Genomic DNA, 19,916 nt, shown 5'->3' on the forward strand with positions numbered 1-19,916 from the left:
AGATCAGATCTAAATTGAAGAATACAAAGATACAGAGCCACTAACCCATACAAACAACACCAGCCTCCTTATCCATATTTATCACCTCACATACATACATATATTAAATTCTAAATATTATAAAGATCTGTAATCAGATTTTAAACGATCATAATTTTAACACGATACCTTTAGATGTCTATGCAACATGTAATTTTATCCACAACCCATTCAATAATCAAATGCATGAATAAGACATTATCTCCATTTACCTAGCTTTCATCATATAATTAACTTCAAGTTATACCTTTAAACTTTGTTAATTTATGTTATAATTAAAGTGTTTAAATATAACATAATGACTACATGTAACAATGTTTGCCCTAGATGTACTATGTATAAATAAAGTATGGACAGTACTGTTAAACAACAGCCAACGATATTTCAGTACATGCATAAACGAAGGCTTCACACAACTCTCTTATATGCGGATAACATATTTTGATGCTCAAACATGTTGTTTGGTAGTTGGATCTGTTTTTATTTTATTTTATTTTTTTTTAACGTGGATAATATACTTTATTGCACTCTATTGCTGTTAACAATTTACTTAGTGTATTTTTTTTTATTATCTACATGCTTACTCCACAAATACAATTGCTATGAAATGCAGTGGCGGATTCAGTCATCTTAAAAAGGGGTGGGGTCCCAACCCAGGACAAAGGGGGGAGGGGAGTTTCCACTATATATCCCCATTCAAATGCATTAATCGGCCGAAACAAAGGGGGTTCTAACCCCCGGACCCCCCCTGGATCCGCCAATGAAATGACTGGTGAAATTTACTGAAATGAAGAAGTTGATTTAGGCAGCAACCATTTGATTTTCTGTGTGGGGAAAGGCGGGGGGGGGGGGTTGGGGGCTATGGATTTTTTTGGAAAAAAAATTGTTTCCAGTTTTTGGAGAAAAAAATAATTAGTTTTAGACCCTGAGAAAAAAAAATTGTCTGTTTCACCCTCAGCTGCCACTCTATGTAATGCTAAAATTGAAAGAAAAAATTTGTTTTCGCCTTGTCACCAAAAAATTAGATTGTTTTTCGCCGCAGACGAAAAAAAAGTTTGTCCGGAAAAAAAATCCATAGCCCCCCCCCCCCCCCCAGAAAATCAAATGGTTGCTGCCTTAGTGTTCTGCCAATTATTAACTAGGTAATTTTTGTTTAGGAACTATGCTTATCTTATATCGAATTTTGCGCATTTGCATTACACTTATTGTACAATTTAATACTAAAGAGGTTAAGCAAAGGAACTCGAACGTGTACGTCTGCTATATATACATTTGTAGTAGAAGGGAAAACACCTGAAGCACTGCGTATTGAATTTACGTCAGTGGCGGATCCAGAGGGGGGGTTCCGGGGGTGCGCACCCCCCCCCCTTTATTTTGGCCGATCAATGCATTTGAATCGGGACATATGTTTTGCACCCCCCCCTTTGCCCTGGGCTAGCACCCCCCTTTCGAAAATTCCTGCATCCGCCACTGTACGTCACCAGTTTATTGTAATTAAATAAGGCTGACATTCAATATCTGCGTATACAGAACAGCATCGTTGTGTCTCCTAAACTTGGTCTCCCGCTGAGACAAAGGAACATGCAATTGTCTCTTAGATAGGACATATACAATATGGTAGTATCCATCTTGGGTCAACTATACCTGGGAGAGTTGAAACTTTTACGTAAAGATGAGGAGCTGGTCCTAAATCATAGCACAATGAAGATGAAACACAAAAAAAAAATTAAATTTTTATTTTTAAATGTTTAAATATAATTTTTAATCAATACGCAATCAATCTGATACATGTATGCATGATTACTAAAATACTCAGTATTTAACATGTTATTTATAAAAATAATGTATAAGTGTCGCTTTAGTTTTATATTACTATCCATAGGAATGTATCAGATCCTGAACCGGTTGCCTGTGGTGGTAGTGGTCATCTTATTTCACTGGACATGTTATAACATATGACCCAAGTGACAGTTCAGAATCATGCTGTATATACAGTTGGCCTTTCTCAAACTTTATTTCATAAATATCTTGCTGCAATGTAAAAACAAAACTAAGTTGTAATTTTTTTTTTCAATCGAGTTTGACCTGATTGAAATAAAGATCCTGTGTCCAGCCTTACAATAATTCGACTACAATATGTTCTGGTAATAATTGCATATATGCCTTCACATTTGTAGATGCATATCATTACATGTAAGACAAACCCCCAAGGATATCGAATGGTCTTTTCAACTGAAAGTATAACCGATCGTGGACACACCTTTATAAACGAAGCGTTGGCAATCATTTGTATATCAACTTCCTTTAGGATACGGGTTTTGTTCTTTGTTGAAGGCTTTATGTGGTTACTGTAGGTACTCACATACTAGTCCTTTAGTGGAAATTAAGATTGGCAATCATACCACAACTCCTTTAGTGGAAATTAAGATTGGCAATCATACCACAACTCCTTTAGTGGAAATTAAGATTGGCAATCATACCACAACTCCTTTAGTGGAAATTAAGATTGGCAATCATACCACAACTCCTTTAGTGGAAATTAAGATTAAGATTGGCAATCATACCACAACTCCTTTAGTGGAAATTAAGATTGGCAATCATACCACAACTCCTTAATCTTGTATAAACCCTTTTGTCAAATTGAAATATCATTTTTTGAACGCATCTCTTTCAGTGTGTTTTCCAAGTCAGGAATATGACAGTTGTTGTCCATTCGTTTGATGTGTTTGTTATTTGATTTTGCCATGTGATTAGGGACTTTCCGATTGAATTTTCCTCGGAGTTCAGTATTTTTGTGATTTTACTTTTTTTATCTGCAATTCTTATAATACATATTCAGAAAAAAAACTCATTAAAATAGTATTACGAAATGAGATATGCAGATCCTACATTTTGTACATTTGTACATGTGTGTAGTTTACGAATTCAAATACTTCAATCTCATCAATTCTCAAGCTCATTCAATCTCCACATATTAAAACGAAATTTATCAAATAACACCAAACGCAGACCAAAGTAAAAAAGTAATATCGATTACGCAAATTGAACGGTGGTTATAAACATTGTATTAGTTGAATAAATGAGTTATGAACATGTAGTCTTGTGTAATCCCGCGTTATCTCGTGTTGTCGTTTTAATACATAACATAAAAATGGGGTAGTGCTTTGACCTTCATCATAAAAGACTTATTGCTGTATTACTTAACGTCAAGTTGCAAATATTGCATGCACTGTCAGGACAAGGACAAGATATGATAGTATGTCTATATATCATCCGTGATGAAGTTCGTGGAAATTTGGACTGCTACAGGAAAATGATGGTACAGAAAGCCTTGTTTCATTGTTATTTACGTGGAGAAAGCGGTACAATCACGCCTCATTCATGACTTTTCTAGCACACCAAGCTCTCTTTATAATGTTTTCGTCTAAAGGAATACTGTTATTTAATTAAATAGATATAGGAAGATGTGGTGTGAGTGCCAATGAGACAACTTTCCATCAAAATAACAATCTATAAAAGTAAACCATTATAGGTCAAAGTATGGCCTTCAACACGGAGTCTTGGCTTACATCATACAGCGAGCTATAAAGGGCCCCAAAAATTAGTAGTGTAAAACCGTTCACAAGGGAAAACCAACGGTCTAATCTATGTGAAGCTTACATGTATTTGACATTGATTTACCTGTAATCCAAGATCATTTGTACCAGTTTTCAAATCAAACATGTAGGCATGCCACGGACACATCACATGACATCTGCCATTGTAGTCTTCGATTTGTCCATGATATAAGGGACCGCCTTTAAATTAAAAAAAACAAATGCAATTATTTTCGTCTATCAAGAATAAAATTATTAAACACAAATGTAACGTTTCAAAACGAACAAGAGGAAACGAATGCTAAGTGATGGCTATCAGAACCAAAAATTTGTTCTTAAAATGGCGTCCTATCAATTTTGGTGGTACGTGTTTGTGTTATCGGGTTTTTAGTTTTCCGTGTTGTAAACTGAATTTGGTCCTTGTTTTCTCTCTCAAGACATGCAGTCGTATGTGACATACGGAATTAACCTTATTACAGGATTTGTTCTTACATGAGCAACAAGACGGATGCCACACGAGGAGCAATATTTGCTTGTATAAAAAAGAAGATGTGGTATGATTACCAATGAGACAACTGTCCACAAGAGACCAAAATGACATAGACATTAACAACTATGGGTCACCGTAGTGCCTTCCGAAGCACCTGTTACATGTATCAGATTGGGTTTTTGTTTAATACTGGTTCGTGTTGCTCAGTCTTTAGTTTTCTATGTCTTTTTGTACAATTGATTGTCTTTTCTTAATTTTTTGTATTTTGTCAAGGGTTGTCTATTTATTTTTTGATTGATGAGTTTGCATATCCTTTTTTGCATCTTTCGCTTATATTTTTAAGTGGCCCAAAATCGCCTTTTCTCATTCTTTAGTACATGTAGTTCTAGATATATGTCGATCTTTGTTCTTGTAAAAAAATGTAAACTTTTACATTGTACTTTTGTTGCAATCACGAATGCATTCAAACTTAAACTCCAACGTTAGATCACCATGCAGCCTAATCAAATGTTTACACTGTTGATAGATCATAACCTACAAATTATGAGTTAACGGGGATCACTCGTCACAAAAGTTCTGTATTTTATATGCAATTTTAGAAAAACCTTTATGTATCCATGTGAAACAGAATTAAAACAAAGCGCGTGTAACAAAGACGCTTAGAATTTATTTATACTAGAACACACCCGCGAAATTGCGGTAATTTAGAGCGTGGTTAAAAGTATGTACTTTTGAAGAATGGATTTTTGTTTAAGATTTTATGACTGGAGAATTTTCAGGAAAGGTACGTATAAAAAGTAATAGGTATTTGGTGACAGGACATTTTTTTTTTTAGCCCTCCAACGTTTTTTCCAAAGTCCGTTATTTATGTTTTTGTTTTGCTGTATACTATGAAAATACATACATGTATACTATAACTATAAATAAAGTATATTTGTTATTTACTATCAATTCCAAGTTTACAAGTCATAAAGTCATTACAGAGATTTTTATATACATGTAATATATATCAGTGACAGCCGCGGATAGTAAACTTGGAATTTTTAGTAAATAGCAAATACATTTTCTTTATAGTATATGTATGATCGTGGTATACAGAAAAAACCGAAGTAATTGTCCTGTCCCCAAGTAATTATGAAAATTAACTGTGATTTTAAACAGTCCGAAACGGAAGTCTTGTCTGACATAAAATTCCGCCCGATGACGGAAACAATATCTGGACACCTTTATTTTCGTTTTTCTCCCAAAAATAACCCAAACTAAATACTCATAAGCAATGATGACAAATGTAACTTTGCATGTTACCCATAGGACACAGAGACATGATGACTGATTTATTGTGGAAGGAAGAGAAGCGACACACTAAATGATGTCTTCTTGTTTAATAGTATAGATAACCAAAATGAACCAAGTCAGAAATATCATTGAACATTTTTTTTTTGCCGTTCGTTTGACATGTTTGCTGTGTTTGCGCTTTTGATTTTGCCATATGTATAGATTATTATTATTATTCATAGCCAGAAATTAGTAGTGCTTTTTTTTAATTAATATTCATTATATGTAAATGAGAATTGTACCACGTGATAATAGTTTGAACTTCATTAAAATCTTTAAAACACAGATATTATAAGTTGTCCGTCACAGAGTCCTTATTTACAATCACTCTGATATTTCGTAAAGTTGTCAGGCGGTCAAAATCAATACAATGAACGTGAATTTAGTGATTTTTCGTGTTTACGTGAGGTTATTCTTCTTGAAATAGGGTCATTTTAACTTTACGTGGGAACCTAGAGTTCAACGACTACACATACAAGGTTTGGACTTGCTTATTCTTTGGACATTTAAGTTTCACATTTCACCCCGGCAACCTGTTTTTCTAATGACCTTGTAAGCCAATTTTCAACACGAAATTTGCAAATTTGACGTTTCAGCCATTTTAGCCTGTATTTTACACTGCAATGTTAAAAGCCTCTCGCTTCGATTTTTAAAATAGCTCAGGAACCTTGATGTTTGCAACAACAATCATTATGTTTCATTTGAATGGTGTATATTGTTGTATATATTTATTTTCTGCCCCGGCAACCTGTCTATCACTTAAATTAAAATTAAAAAAAAACCTTTTTTTTCAAAATTCCCTATTATTTTAATATTGTCCGTGACCGTATCCGATTTCTTTTGTATAATATTCAAATGAGCAAAGTGGCGTTGATTTCTGGATATGTATGTGCAAGTTTAAAACCGGAAGTCTTGTATTACATATACATGTAAGTTGGTCCAATGACGGAAACAATACCATGACGACTTTATTTTGTTTTTTCTTCCAAAAAAAGCGTAACTGAATAGTCATAAGAATAGATGACAAATACGACTATGCATGTTACCTATAGAACACAGAGGCATGGTGATTAATTTATTGTGGAAGGAAGAGAAGCGACACACAAAACGAGGTCTTCTCGTTTAATAGTATAGATAATCTTTTGCTATTTTAGAGTAATATTTTTTCTATATTTAGTTCCTTGATTACTTAAACTTTTTAAAAACCAGGATTTGTGGCTAATAAGTGAAGGGGTCGTAAAATGAGTTTGTCGAGCGAATCGAGATGGACATATTTAACCTTTTTAATTAAAAAATATTTGTTTTCATTCAAATAATTCAGGAATATCATTGACAAATACATCTTTTGAACAATTTAACGAAGATTGTCCTACCGCTACGTCCTATCCAAATCAACCGAAACTCTACGGAATACTGGCGAAAAGTACAGACACAAAGTCTCATTTGCGAATGGACATTTCAATGTTGTTTAAAACGCAATTCCTTGTTGAATCAAAGTGTAATATTTTGTCGATGTCTATAGTAATTGATGAAAAATCGATTCAAAACTGTTAACATCATAAAAGTACCGTTTTACCATCATTACAGCATCGTGCATGACATTCAGCTATTACTTTTTATCTACCTCCGTAATGTGCGGGCGTTGCGGAAGTAAAGCTTGTATGGCTTGATTTATACTATTTAAGGTATGATTGTAAATTGTCATGCATTTTATGTATTTTTGACATACTTAGCATTAATATGAAAGAAGTGTCACTAAAACTAAAGTTAAACCACTCTAGGTCCGGGAAATGTTGAATATAGATGGATATAGCTTGTCCGCCCAATCGAAGTTTCAATTTGTCTTTTTAATCTAATCGGTGGTCGAATAGTCTAAGTAGTTCAAGAGAAAAATCATTTTTTTCGTGTGAAATTGAAATATCTGTTTTTAAGATCGGTCTTAGTGAAGGCAAACATAACGATTGTATCTGAAATCAATTTTATCCAGGAACTTTGTAGATATTTTGAATAAAAAAAGCAAAGTTTAAACTTAAAACAAAATAAAAAATTTAATTGAAGTTCGGAGATACCTTTCAAAGGAGACAAACCGCGACAAACTTAAACAAGCTAAGAAAATAAAAAAATGCAGATATTTATGATTCATTAGCACAGCAATATCTGTACACTATAAACGAATTCTTGAAAGTCAATTTAACGTTTTGACAAAGAAGAAAATTATGTCTTATTGCTAATGGGATTTATATTGAAGTACATCATTAATTTTACATGAGAGGAAATTATGTGGGTGCATTTATTTTTTTTTTTTTTTTTTCTAAAATCATGTTTGGTATTAAAGACTGAAATTATGTACGATATAACATCAAGTTCCTGGTATCTCCAGTAACATTATAGGTTTATAATGGTATAAAAATAAGTATTGACAGGTTTGTGACAACCAACCGAATGGGGAACTATTTCACAAACGAGTACCAATCCCTCATGTAAGTAATCATTTGAAAGTGCTGTAATAAAATTTTCGTAACAAGGTCATTTAAAATATAATCGCACAAATTTATAGAAATGGAACAACTTCTTTCAAAGAACCATGTTTTTGAGGGTTTTTTAAAAGGCAGTAGTCTTAAACTCTGCTCTGTACAAGAACGACACACTTATTATCGTGCTCAACTCATTTCAGGAGGCAACAGGACGCATGAATATACTGTATGTCACTAACTGAACACATAATTCTGACTTCAAACCTATTAGTATTTGTTTTTACTCCTTAATTCCATGTTCATGAGTGGAGTATCAGCAAATACATTTACCAATTTTAAAATATTTGACTTGTGCACAGGAAAATCGTATTCATTACACCCACATTTGAGGCAAGTTCGCTATAAGCGGTTAAGGGATGTTGACGGTCACCAAGGACTTCAACAATGAGAATAAAATACAAAATAGAAGGCTAAACAAAGCGGCGAGGATAACAAAATATGAAATATATCTAAAAGCCATCCAATAGCATTAGTTAGGCAACATTGTAAACATATCATAAAGCCATTCAATAGCATTAGTTAGGCAACATTGTAAACATATCATAAAGCCATTCAATAGCATTAGTTAGGCAACATTGTAAACATATCTAAAAGCAATCCAATAACATTAGTTAGGCAACATTGTAAACATATCTAAAAGCCATTCAATAGCATTAGTTAGGCAACATTGTAAACATATCTAAAAGCAATCCAATAGCATTAGTTAGGCAACATTGTAAACATATCTAAAAGCCATCCAATAGCATTAGTTAGGCAACATTGTAAACATATCTAAAAGCCATTCAATAGCATTAGTTAGGCAACATTGTAATAATCAAATAGTTGCAATTACTTCACTGGACTAAATATTCTACCCTTGAGACTGAATTGGTATGATGGCCAAATGAGTCAACTCTGCCCCGGCATTAAAGGGAGTAAATATACGCAATTTATGGTTAAACTTGCTTTTTAGCACTTATGACAAATACCAAGATGGTCTGTTACAAAAAATACAAAAGATACATTCAATAGCATTAGTTAGGCAACATTGTAATAATCAAATAGTTGCAATTACTTCACTGGACTTAAGGTTCTACCCTTGAGACTGAATTAAATTAATATTAAGCAGTAAGGAGATACAAAAAAAATGTATGGTATGATGACCAAATGAGTCAACTCTTCCCCGGCATTAAAAGGGCATAAATATACTCAATTTATGGTTAAACTTGCCTTTTAGCACTTATGACAAATACCAAGATGGTCTGTTGTTTTGTATTGGATTATTGTAGATACAAAAGCCATAGAAAATAAGCAGAAATTGACAACTTAGAGGCGATTTTGGTAATTTTGTGTCATGAATAAATCATTATTTGAACTGTCATAGAACATAGCGTTGTTCGGGATCCTTGTTATAACAGAATGATATAATGTATCTATGAAATCGATATTATAACAAATTAACACACAAAGATTATTAATACCTGTTTTTGCTGATCGTTATTTTCTCATTACATTAATTTCGATATACTGCCGTAAGATTTGAAGGTCACATACTAGTCCGAGAAAACATTGATTTATCTTGTGCGGAAGAAAGACATATATCAGGTTTCTGTGCTTTACACGTTTATTGACTATGATAAGGGTATGTGGTATGATTGCCATTGATAACACAGTCATAACGAAGCGGGTTTAAGCAACTATAGGTCAGATTACGGTCATAAAAAATGAACAAATATCAATTACCTATAGTCAGTTAAAAAGGGCCCGAAATGACAAAATGGTTGAAAAATTTAAACCAAAAAAAAAAAATATAAATGAACGGCCCGATTAAAGACTAAACAGTAAACGGAAAATCTAATAAGAAAGAAATGATCAGCAACAATAACATTTGACAACGATAACTAGAGGATCTTAAGGGCCTGTGTCGCTCACCTTGGTCTATGTGCATACATGTATTACACAAAGGAAACAGATGGATTCATGACAAAATTGTGTTTTGATGATGGTGATGTGTTTGAAGATCTTACTTTACTGAACATTCTTGCTACTTACAATTTTCTCTATCTATAATAAACTTGGCCCTTTAGTTACACAAAGGAAAATATTTTGTAAAAATTTACAAAAATTTATAAAATTAATGAAAATTGTTAAAAATTGACTATAAAGGGCAATAACTCTTTGAGGGGGTCAACTGACCATTTAGGTCATGTTGACTTACTTGTAGATCTTACTTTGCTGAACATTATTGCTGTGGACAGTTTATCTCTATCTATACTAATATTCAAGATAATAACCTAAAACAGCAAAATTTCTTTAAAAATTACCAATTGTGGGGCAGCAACGCAACAACCCATTGTCCAATTCATCTGAAAATGTCAAAGCAGATAAATTTTGACTAGATAAACAATTTAACCCCTTTCAGATTTGCTCTAAATGCTTTGGTTTCAGAGTTATAAGCCAAAATCTACATTTTACCCCCATGTTCTATTTTTAGCTATGGCGGCCATCTTGGTTGGTTGGCTGGGTCACCGGACACATTTTTTAAATAAGATACTCCACTGATGATTGTGGCTAAGTTTGGTAAAATTTGGCTTAGTAGTTTCAGAGAAGGAAGATTTTTGTAAAAGACTACAAAATTTACGAAAAATTGGTAAAAAATGACTATAAAGGGAAATAACTCCTTAAGTGGTCAACTGACCATTTTGATCATGTTAAATTATTTGTAGATCTTACTTTGCTGAACATTATTGCTGTTTACAGTTTATCTCTATCTATAATAGTATTCAAGATAATAACCAAAAACGGCAAAATTTCCTTAAAATTACCAATTCATGGGCAGCAACCCAACAACGGGTTGTCCGATTCATCTGAAAATTTCAGGGCAGATAGATGTTGACCTAATGAACAATTTTACCCCCTGTCAGATTTGCTCTAAATGCTTTGGTTTCAGAGTTATAAGCCAAAATCTACATGTTACCCCTATGAGTATGTTCTATTTTTAGCCATGGCGGCCATCTTAGTTGGTTGGCCGGGTCACAGGACACATTTTTAAAACTAGATACTCCAATGATGATTATGCCTAAGTTTGGTAAAATTTGGACTAGCAGTTCAGAGGAGAAGATTTTTGTAAAAGACTACAAAATTTACGAAAAATTGGTAAAAAATGACTATAATAACTCCTTAAGGGGTCAACTGACCATTTTGATCATGTTTGACTTATTTGTAGATCTTACTTTGCTGAAAATTATTGCTGTTTACAGTTTATCTCTTTCTATGATAGTATTCAAGATAATAACCAAAAACGGCAAAATGTCTTTAAAATTACCAATTCATGGTCAGCAACCCAAACGGGTTGTCCGATTCATCTGAAAATTTCAGGGCAGATAGATGTTGACCGGATGAACGATTAGACTGTCAGATTTGCTCTAAATGCTTTGGTTTCAGAGTTATAAGTTAAAATCTACATTTTACCCCTATGTTCTTTTTAGCCATGGCGGCCATCTTGGTTGGTTGGCCGGGTCACCAGACACATTTTTTCAAACTAGATACTCCAATGATGATTGTGGCTAAGTTTGGTAAAATTTGGCCTAGTAGTTTCAGAGGAGAAGATTTTTGTAAAAGTTAACAGACGACGCCGGACAACGACGATGGAGGACGACGACGATGATGACGACGACGAGGACGGACGACGGACACAAAGTGATGAGAAAAGCTCACTTGGCCCTTTGGGCCAGGTGAGCTAAAAATAAAACAACTAACCAATGGTATGCTTAATATTAATTTAAGCCTCGTTGCACAAAGTGATGACAGTATTAATTTGTCGCAATGTCAAAAAAGCTTTGGTTACATTGCCATAACCCACTGAGGGAGGACTACATTTTTCTACCATAAACACACAGCAAGTCTCAATTCCAGTGGTTCTCGTACTTTTGCTGGTTGTATCATTTTTGTTTTTTTTTTATTGTTTTTCTCGTAAATCAAATTGTCTTTTATTCCGTGTCATTTCGGATCTGTTTAAAACAAACTGTTTAAGTTTTACCCTTTGTTGTCATTCAGTTCGAATTGTATTGACATGGTAAAATGATGTTTTAGTCGGAAATTAACAATGCCATCATATCTTTAGCTTGTGTTTAATATGTGATGGATACAAGTACTAATAATTGATTTTGCAAACGTAATTGACTATGATTAGTGACAAACAAACACAATGATTTGTCCGCTGTGTATTGAATAATTTGTCGCTTAAAGGGAAATACCATTCGTTAGAATGAACTGTTAAGGCAAATTAAGATAAGAGCTTTCATTTGCAATAATAGAAAAATAATGCTAATTAGGAAACAAACTAGAAAATTCTACAATGACGTCGCTGTGTCCTGACCAGTACACATTTCATCAACTATTTCACGTACATGTATTTACACAAATCAGCAACGTCCATGAAAATGAGGAGTGTACAAAAGGAAGATTCTATTCACATCAGTCTATGGGGTAAAATGCAACATCAAATAAATACTATACAATTTCAAAACTGAACGCTGCATTTTTTAGCACCTGGCATCTTGTTCAGTAGTTGTCGTTTGTTGTTGGGATTCACATGACTGGTGTCTCTTGTTTCTCGATTTTTATATAGATTATACAGTTGGTTTTCCTGTCACTCATACTACACCTTATTTATATCTAATAGAATTTCAGTTTCGAAATTTTCATGGTTGAGTCTAGTATAAAAGTGAGAATGGAAATGAGGAATGTGTCAAAGAGACAACAACCCGACCATAGAACGGACAACAGCCGAAGGTCACCAATAGGTCTTCAATGCAGCGAGAAACTCCCACACCAGGAGGCGTCCTTCAGCTTGCCCAATAACAAATATATATACTAGTTCAGTGATAATGGACGTCGTACTAAACTCAGAATTATACGCAAGAAACTAAAAAGACTAATGCATGTTAAATATGCATTGTAAGTCTGAAAAACGACTTGTTTGAATCCAAAGCCATCGTCCTGTCCGATATGCAACTGTTCAAGGGTGATCAAATACATGTATTATAGTACCTTTGAGACAATTAATGATTAAAAATAACAGAATTTAGTGCTTTTTTCAAGTAAAGAATCAACAATTGGGTTTTAGAAATGATTGATAAAAATATAAATGTCGATACCGCTGATTAAGAGTAAACAAAAAGTGAAATATTATATTCGGTTGTCAACAATATAAAGCACGTGTTGTCTAACAGGTCTCATATGCATCGTGGCATGATCGTAAGGCATCGGTTCGTAAACTAAGCATTAAAAAAAAACCGCATTAACTTTTTAAAAACCAAGTCCTGTTTGGTAAGTTTTATCTAATATATTGTTTTAAATGTTTGTTTAAGCCTACACTAGAAATACATCCAATCCTTTTGTTAAATCAGCATTCAAAATTACCGTCTGAAATGTGGAAAATCGAAATTAAAGATTCGTCGTACATATCTTTGAAACCCGATTTTGGATAGAAATGCGACAATACATTTTCTTCATTCCTAATATCACTTGTTTTTTTAAAGTTTCATTAACTATTATAGTTTTCTTTTTAGTTACAATATATATTTTTTTTTGTATTTTAAATGATTCTCCACCTAATAACATTGATGTTAACTATAGGTTACCGTTCGTCCTACAACACTGAGCAAAACCCTACCACATAGTCAGCAACAAAAGAAAACAGAATATCAGAAATCAGAATATTTTCCTGATTTTATCAACACCTGTTTAATAATTCGATCCTAAAATACATAAAATTGAGAATGGGAAATCGAAATGTATCAATGAGACAACAACCCAACAATAGAGCAGACAACAGCCGAAGGCCACCAATGGGTCTTCAATGCAGTGAAAAACTCCTGCACCCAGAGGCGTCCTTCAACTGGCCCCTAAACAAATATATATACTACTTCAGTAATAATGGACGTCATACTAAACTCCGAATTATTCACAAGAAACTAAAATTAAAAATGATACAAGACTAACAAAGGCTCCTGACTTGGGACAGACGCAAAAAATGCGGCGGGGTTAAACAAGTGTTTTGAGATCTCAAATCCCCCATATACCTCCGATGTCAGAATTGGAAACACAAGAAAATAAAACAAAATTACAATAATATAAATAGCAACAGCCTACTAGTAGTTACTGACATGCCAGCTCCAGACCTAAATTAAACTGATTGAAAGATTATATGTATTCATCATATGAATATCCGGCACAATCCATCCTGTTAGGGGTTTAGTATTATACCATCATATAATCTTTTAAATTTGTAATTACATTTTACCTTTTAATAAAACAAAACTTTAAGTATCATTCAATCGTTTATTTTTAACAAAAATTTATCTCATTCAACTTGATTAACTCTTGATTAATTGTTTTTCATTGGACGCAAATTTTCGTTGATTTCATTGGGTAGGTTGACGACAAATTTAAATGATTCAGAAACATGTCATTTTATAAAATAAGTACTCACCCATATGCGAACACCATGCTGATATTGCATAGAATTTCCCTTCGTCACAAAATAAGGCTACGTCATATTTTTTCCCAGATTTAGCGTGCACGTGATGACATTTTTTCTTGTTCAACTCCTTAACTTCTCCAACATACCGCCATTTATTTTCTTCCTCTACTTCCGGTTTAGGAACATCTCTAGGTTCTGCCATGATTGGGTTAATAAAAAACAAAATGAATACTTTAAATATTACGCTTTAGATATTTTTTTATAACGTTTTCATCGGTTCTTTTATCTATGATTTCCCCATAAAATCGAATTCTCTTTTTTATAACAGCTGATGAATAACTACTAGTAAGTTAGCATTAACGAGCAATGTGCGAAGAAATCATTGTTTAAATATTTACCAACAGACGATCAATACGTCACGTGTATCTATAGTGATGTTTACGGTAACTATAGAGATGTAGTTAAACTAAAGTAAATGATAACTTATATCAATGTCATGTCTGCTATTGATTTAGATCGCCGAGTCTAATTCTCAATAATTTTCTTTAATCATGTATTAAATGTATTTTCAAGTCAGTATGCTTCGTCTGATTACGCACATTTCTATAGTTATTTAAAAGAGTCAGGTAGGTAAAAAAAGAGATTTTCCATCTTTGACATATTCAACTTTTTTTGTGTTATAGGTGTTCTCGATGTTACATCAAGGCAGATAAACACGTAACCCATTATATTAGTGCACTCGAAGTGTTCAATCGATGGTGTATTCAATTTTTTTTTATTTAGTTTTTTGTATAAAAAAAAATGTGTTATGATTGCCAATAAGACAACTCTCCATAAGAGACCAAAATGACACAAAAATTAACAACTAAAGGTCACCGTAGGGTCTTCAACAATGCACAAAGCCCATATCGCATAGTCAGCTATAAAAGGACCCGAAATGACAATTAAAACAATTCAAACGAGAAAACTAATTTGTGTATATTTGTGTACTTGATGTTACATATATCCATATACGCCTACATGCAATCCAGTGGCTGTCTTTGGTATCTATCCACCTTCATTTCTTTTTCGCTTTTCAATTTTAGCATTAATTTAGCCGTTTTCTTTTAAAACAACATTACAGAGTTTCTTGAGAAGGGGGACCGTCCAATCGTCACACAATAGTATTGAACAAGTTTCGAAACACAAAAGTAAGTCCGCCTCCAGGCATAGTTAGTCTTATCTCTATTTGGCACCAGTTTTAGAAATTTTCTGTTATTTCGTGTTTAACTGGCTCTTTCGTGTAAAGCTAGGTTCACACTGCCGATCAGATCAACTCGATGATCCCGATTGTCCAAATTTCCAAGACCAAGCGTGACCGAATTCTTGATCGATCCTGTATACGACCTCTATACCCGACTGCTATCCGATTGTACATGACCTTAACCCGACCATTCACGAATCCCTAACGACTCAAACACGACCACTTATTGAATGCATATTCGATAATTCCGACAAATTCACGATCTTAACGCGATCTTTACTCGACTAACTAGACCAAATCAACTATACTCGATCTCAGCATGATCTCAGCCAAACTATATCGACTTGATCGTATAGGGGTCGTAGGGATAGTCAGACATTGGTCGGATATGTACAATTTCAGTATAAAAACATCTGAATTTTTTTTCATATCACCCGCAGCAGCGGAGGAGCACGTATACACAACTATTAGTTTCCATTCTCTAATTTTTTTTTGCATCAACCAAATTTTAAGAAACGCAATACTATAAAACACAGATCAAGTGCGAATTTGAGTGTTGTCACTTTTACCATTCTTGAGTAATGACTCTTTATAACGTTATATGCAAGCAGGGACATTATCTGTGTCCAATAGACACGTTCTCCGTTTATTTGCAATTGGTGATATTCAGTAGTTTACAGAAGATCTGAGTAAAATATTACATTTAAAATATCTACAAGGAAATAAAGCAGTTGGATTGTTTGGCAAGGTGGTTAGAGCTCAGATAGACAGGTTAATAGCTGTGACGTAGCTTGGAGATAACATAGAAAACAATAAAAAGGGGTAGACAGCAAAGGGTTCCGAAAAATCTAGATATGTAGTGGCTGACAAGGCGACCACTGTGTGGGCAGTATAAATGATAATCACACAAATACTGACTCCGAGGAAAATTCAAAACGGAAAGTTCCTAATCAAATGGCAAAATCAAAAGTATGAGAGACTTGCAGGAGCTGAACAAAGAGGACCCCAAGGGTTATAAAACTTCCTGAAAGTAGAGTAGGACGCTGATGTGAATTATTGATGTTAGATAACAATATAGATAAATGTAACCATCCCCTTTCCCTTGCTTTCTTGCAAATTAAGCCTACTTTTTGAGTCATATAGGTGCATATGTCTGTAATCAGTATTTCCATAGATTTGATACCCAGTAGTTGAATGGTTCAATGATATTCCTTTTTGATGTATCCATGGCAACAACCTGCCTTTTTAACTAATAATATTGCAAAAAAGGGGGCAAAGATGTCACATATTTCCTAAAATTTGGACAAAAATAGAATCTCAATGAGAATACCTTAAAGTTTTCTAAAACTGTTTACATATATCTATCACGAATTCAAATAAAAATCATCTGTCTTTCGTCTCATTTTTTTAATAAAATTGTATCAAAAAGCGTATGAACAAAAAGTGTTTGTAAACATTCGACCGTACGGTTACATATACATGTAGTTGTTAATTTCTGTGTCATTTTGTTGTCCTGTGGAGATTTGCTTCATTGACAATCATACCACATCTTCTTATTTTTATACTACAAAAAATTCTGGACATACGGAAAATAGGGACAGTCATATAAAATAGCCCACTAAACAGCTAAAATATAAAATTGATTTTCTTAAAAACTAACTTAAAAGGCTAAATTAGACATAAACTGTCCAATAATGAATTTTAATGCACACGTACTTTCATATTTTGAAAAATCCTCTGGGGTCAAAATGCAGAATCTACTTCCCTTCCGAAACACCTGAGATCGTTCCAGGTTTTATTGGGTTTCGTGTTGCTATGTTTAAAAAAAAAAAAAGTAAAAACACAAAAATACTTAACTCCGAGGAAAATTCAAAAAGGAAAATCAAAAATCAAAAGGCAAAATCAAAAGTCCAAACACATCAAACGAATGGATAACAACTGTCATATTCCTGACTTGGTACAGGCATTTTCTAATGTAGAAAATGGTGGATTGAACCTGGTTTTATAGCTAGCTAAACCTCTCACTTGTATGACAGTCGCATCGAATTCCATTACATTGTCAACGAAGTTTTTTTTTATGTTGTGTTATGTTCACTTCTGTTTGTCTTCTCGTCGGATTTCGTTTTTCAATATGGCTGTGTCAGTTTGACCTTTGGGTTTGATTGCTCCTTTGGTATCTGTGTTCTTTCTTTTGAAATTTTACGTCTCCTTCCAAAAGAACAAACGCGTACTGTGCATGGAGGAATTTGTGTACAGTTTATAATAAAAAGTGACAATATATTTTTGCAGAAGCAAAGTTATGAGAGTTAATCAGAGCTGCACACATTTTTAACGAATCATGCAGCAGTTATGTTTACTCGTGAATGGCTGAGTAGAGATGAAAGAGTGGTCGAATGTAGTCGCGTAGAGATCATGTATTGGTCGAGTTGGTCTGGGATGACAAAAATATAGAAGTCGCAGTGAACATGAATCGATCGGGCAATGGTCGGGTTAATCTTGACCAGATATCGTACAGGTTGTCGTTGATCGGGAATTGATCGGATATTAGTCGAGCAAAGATCGAAATGATCGAGTACTGATCGGTAAACTATTTGTATTCTGACAAAACTCGATCACTACATGATCTTTTCCCGACCAATTCGACCGCTACTCGACGATTTCTCGATCTCTTCTCGAGTGACTGGCTTCTCGATCCTTACTCCAGTGTTTTTGACATGTCAAAAACTCTCGGGTAGAAAGTCAGATCGATGACGACCAAGGTAGACCACCCCGAACATTCTTGTCGATTGAGGCAGACTTCCGATCGCTTAATTTGTCTTGATCGAGTCTGTCTGATCGGCAGTGTGAACCTAGCTTAACCGTTTTGTTGCGAGCACAAATGATGAGCCTTTAGTTGCATATACGTACACGTCAAAACGCGCGATAAACGCACCAAAAGAAAAGCCTTGTATATTTGATGAGCTGTTATGGTTTTAAACATCGGTACTGATTAAACTTAGATATGGTTAAAAGAGTTCAAATTTTCAAATCTGTTCGTGCTAGATAAAAATGAGAATGGAAATGGAGAATGTGCCAACAATACAACCCGACCAAGAGTAGGAAACAATCCAAGGCTACCAACGTGTTCCTACATATCGAGAAATATCCGCACCTGAAGCGGGTCTCAGTTACCTCCTGAATAAGTGCACTAGTTCCGTGAAAAGAGGGCCCTCATGGGTTTTTTGATTATGTGATTACTTGGCCGTTTTTTTAATGATTATTTGATTATTAAGCCAAATATTTCATGATTATTTGATTACCTAGGACTGCATTTTTAGTTTATGATTATTTGATTACTAAAGATAAGCAAATATTTAATGATTATGTGATTATATTGGCAAAAAAATGGTGATTATGTGATTACTAGGACCCCCCCCCCCCCCCCCATGAGGGGCCTCTGAAAACAAACGTCACGAAACCAAAACCATGTAAAGGAACTGAAATAAAAAAATCCACAAGACTTGCAAATGCCTAGCAAAATCCAGATTCTCCTGAATTAAGACAGGCGCAAAATGTGATGGTGTTAAACATATTTTGTGAAATCTCAACTCTATTCTTATACCTCTAGCAAAGAAGAATAAATAATAAACAAACACATGGCAGTACGCACAGTAAAACAAAACATTAAAAAGGTATAAGTGTAACATGTATGCAACAGCAGTAATATGACGACAATATTAACACCGAAGGTTGCCTGGCTTTCCGGTAGTACTGTTTGTAATTGGCTGTGTGGGGTGTATAAAACGCAGCCAAGTCGGTTCGAAAAATTGATGTTTAATTCAATGACTTGTGTATGGAGAGTGTACTGTTCAACTTAATACGTAATAAGCTTCGACTTCTATAGTCTTTTTACATCATTATGTTCTAATCATCTTTAAAAGCGTGAATAAGACTTGCCTGGTGTAAATAAAAAAGTCATATTAGTAAATATATTATTATCGCGATATTAACATGTGTTAAAATCATTTTGCTTTATTGGTTTCATCAATTATCACTATTTTGTTTTAATTTGTTGACACTTTATAATTTTCATTGTACATGTAACTTGTACCTTTGTTATGTCAGCTGTTTTTTTGTTTTTATATCAGCTTTTCTTATTTTCATTTATAGTCCTTTAAAACCGTTGAACAATTCTGAAATCCTACGTTGGAAAAGAAATTTTATGATTTGTATC

The 19,916-nt window shown here is 33.9% G+C and overlaps 1 protein-coding gene across 1 annotated transcript; it reads right to left on the reverse strand.

Annotated features, from left to right (window-relative positions):
• Positions 1 to 1,760: 1,760 nt before the first annotated feature.
• On the reverse strand, positions 1,761 to 14,861 carry LOC143052240 (Rieske domain-containing protein-like). The gene is made up of 3 exons (XM_076225231.1): positions 14,470 to 14,861; positions 3,721 to 3,836; positions 1,761 to 2,070 (listed from the first exon to the last, which is right to left on the reverse strand). Exons 1-3 carry the CDS (start codon positions 14,660 to 14,662, stop codon positions 1,969 to 1,971), a joined length of 411 nt encoding a protein of 136 aa, XP_076081346.1. The 5' UTR covers positions 14,663 to 14,861; the 3' UTR covers positions 1,761 to 1,968.
• Positions 14,862 to 19,916: the final 5,055 nt, after the last annotated feature.

Source organism: Mytilus galloprovincialis, chromosome 11 (genome assembly GCF_965363235.1).
Source record: "Mytilus galloprovincialis chromosome 11, xbMytGall1.hap1.1, whole genome shotgun sequence".
NCBI classification, from domain to species: domain Eukaryota; kingdom Metazoa; phylum Mollusca; class Bivalvia; order Mytilida; family Mytilidae; genus Mytilus; species Mytilus galloprovincialis.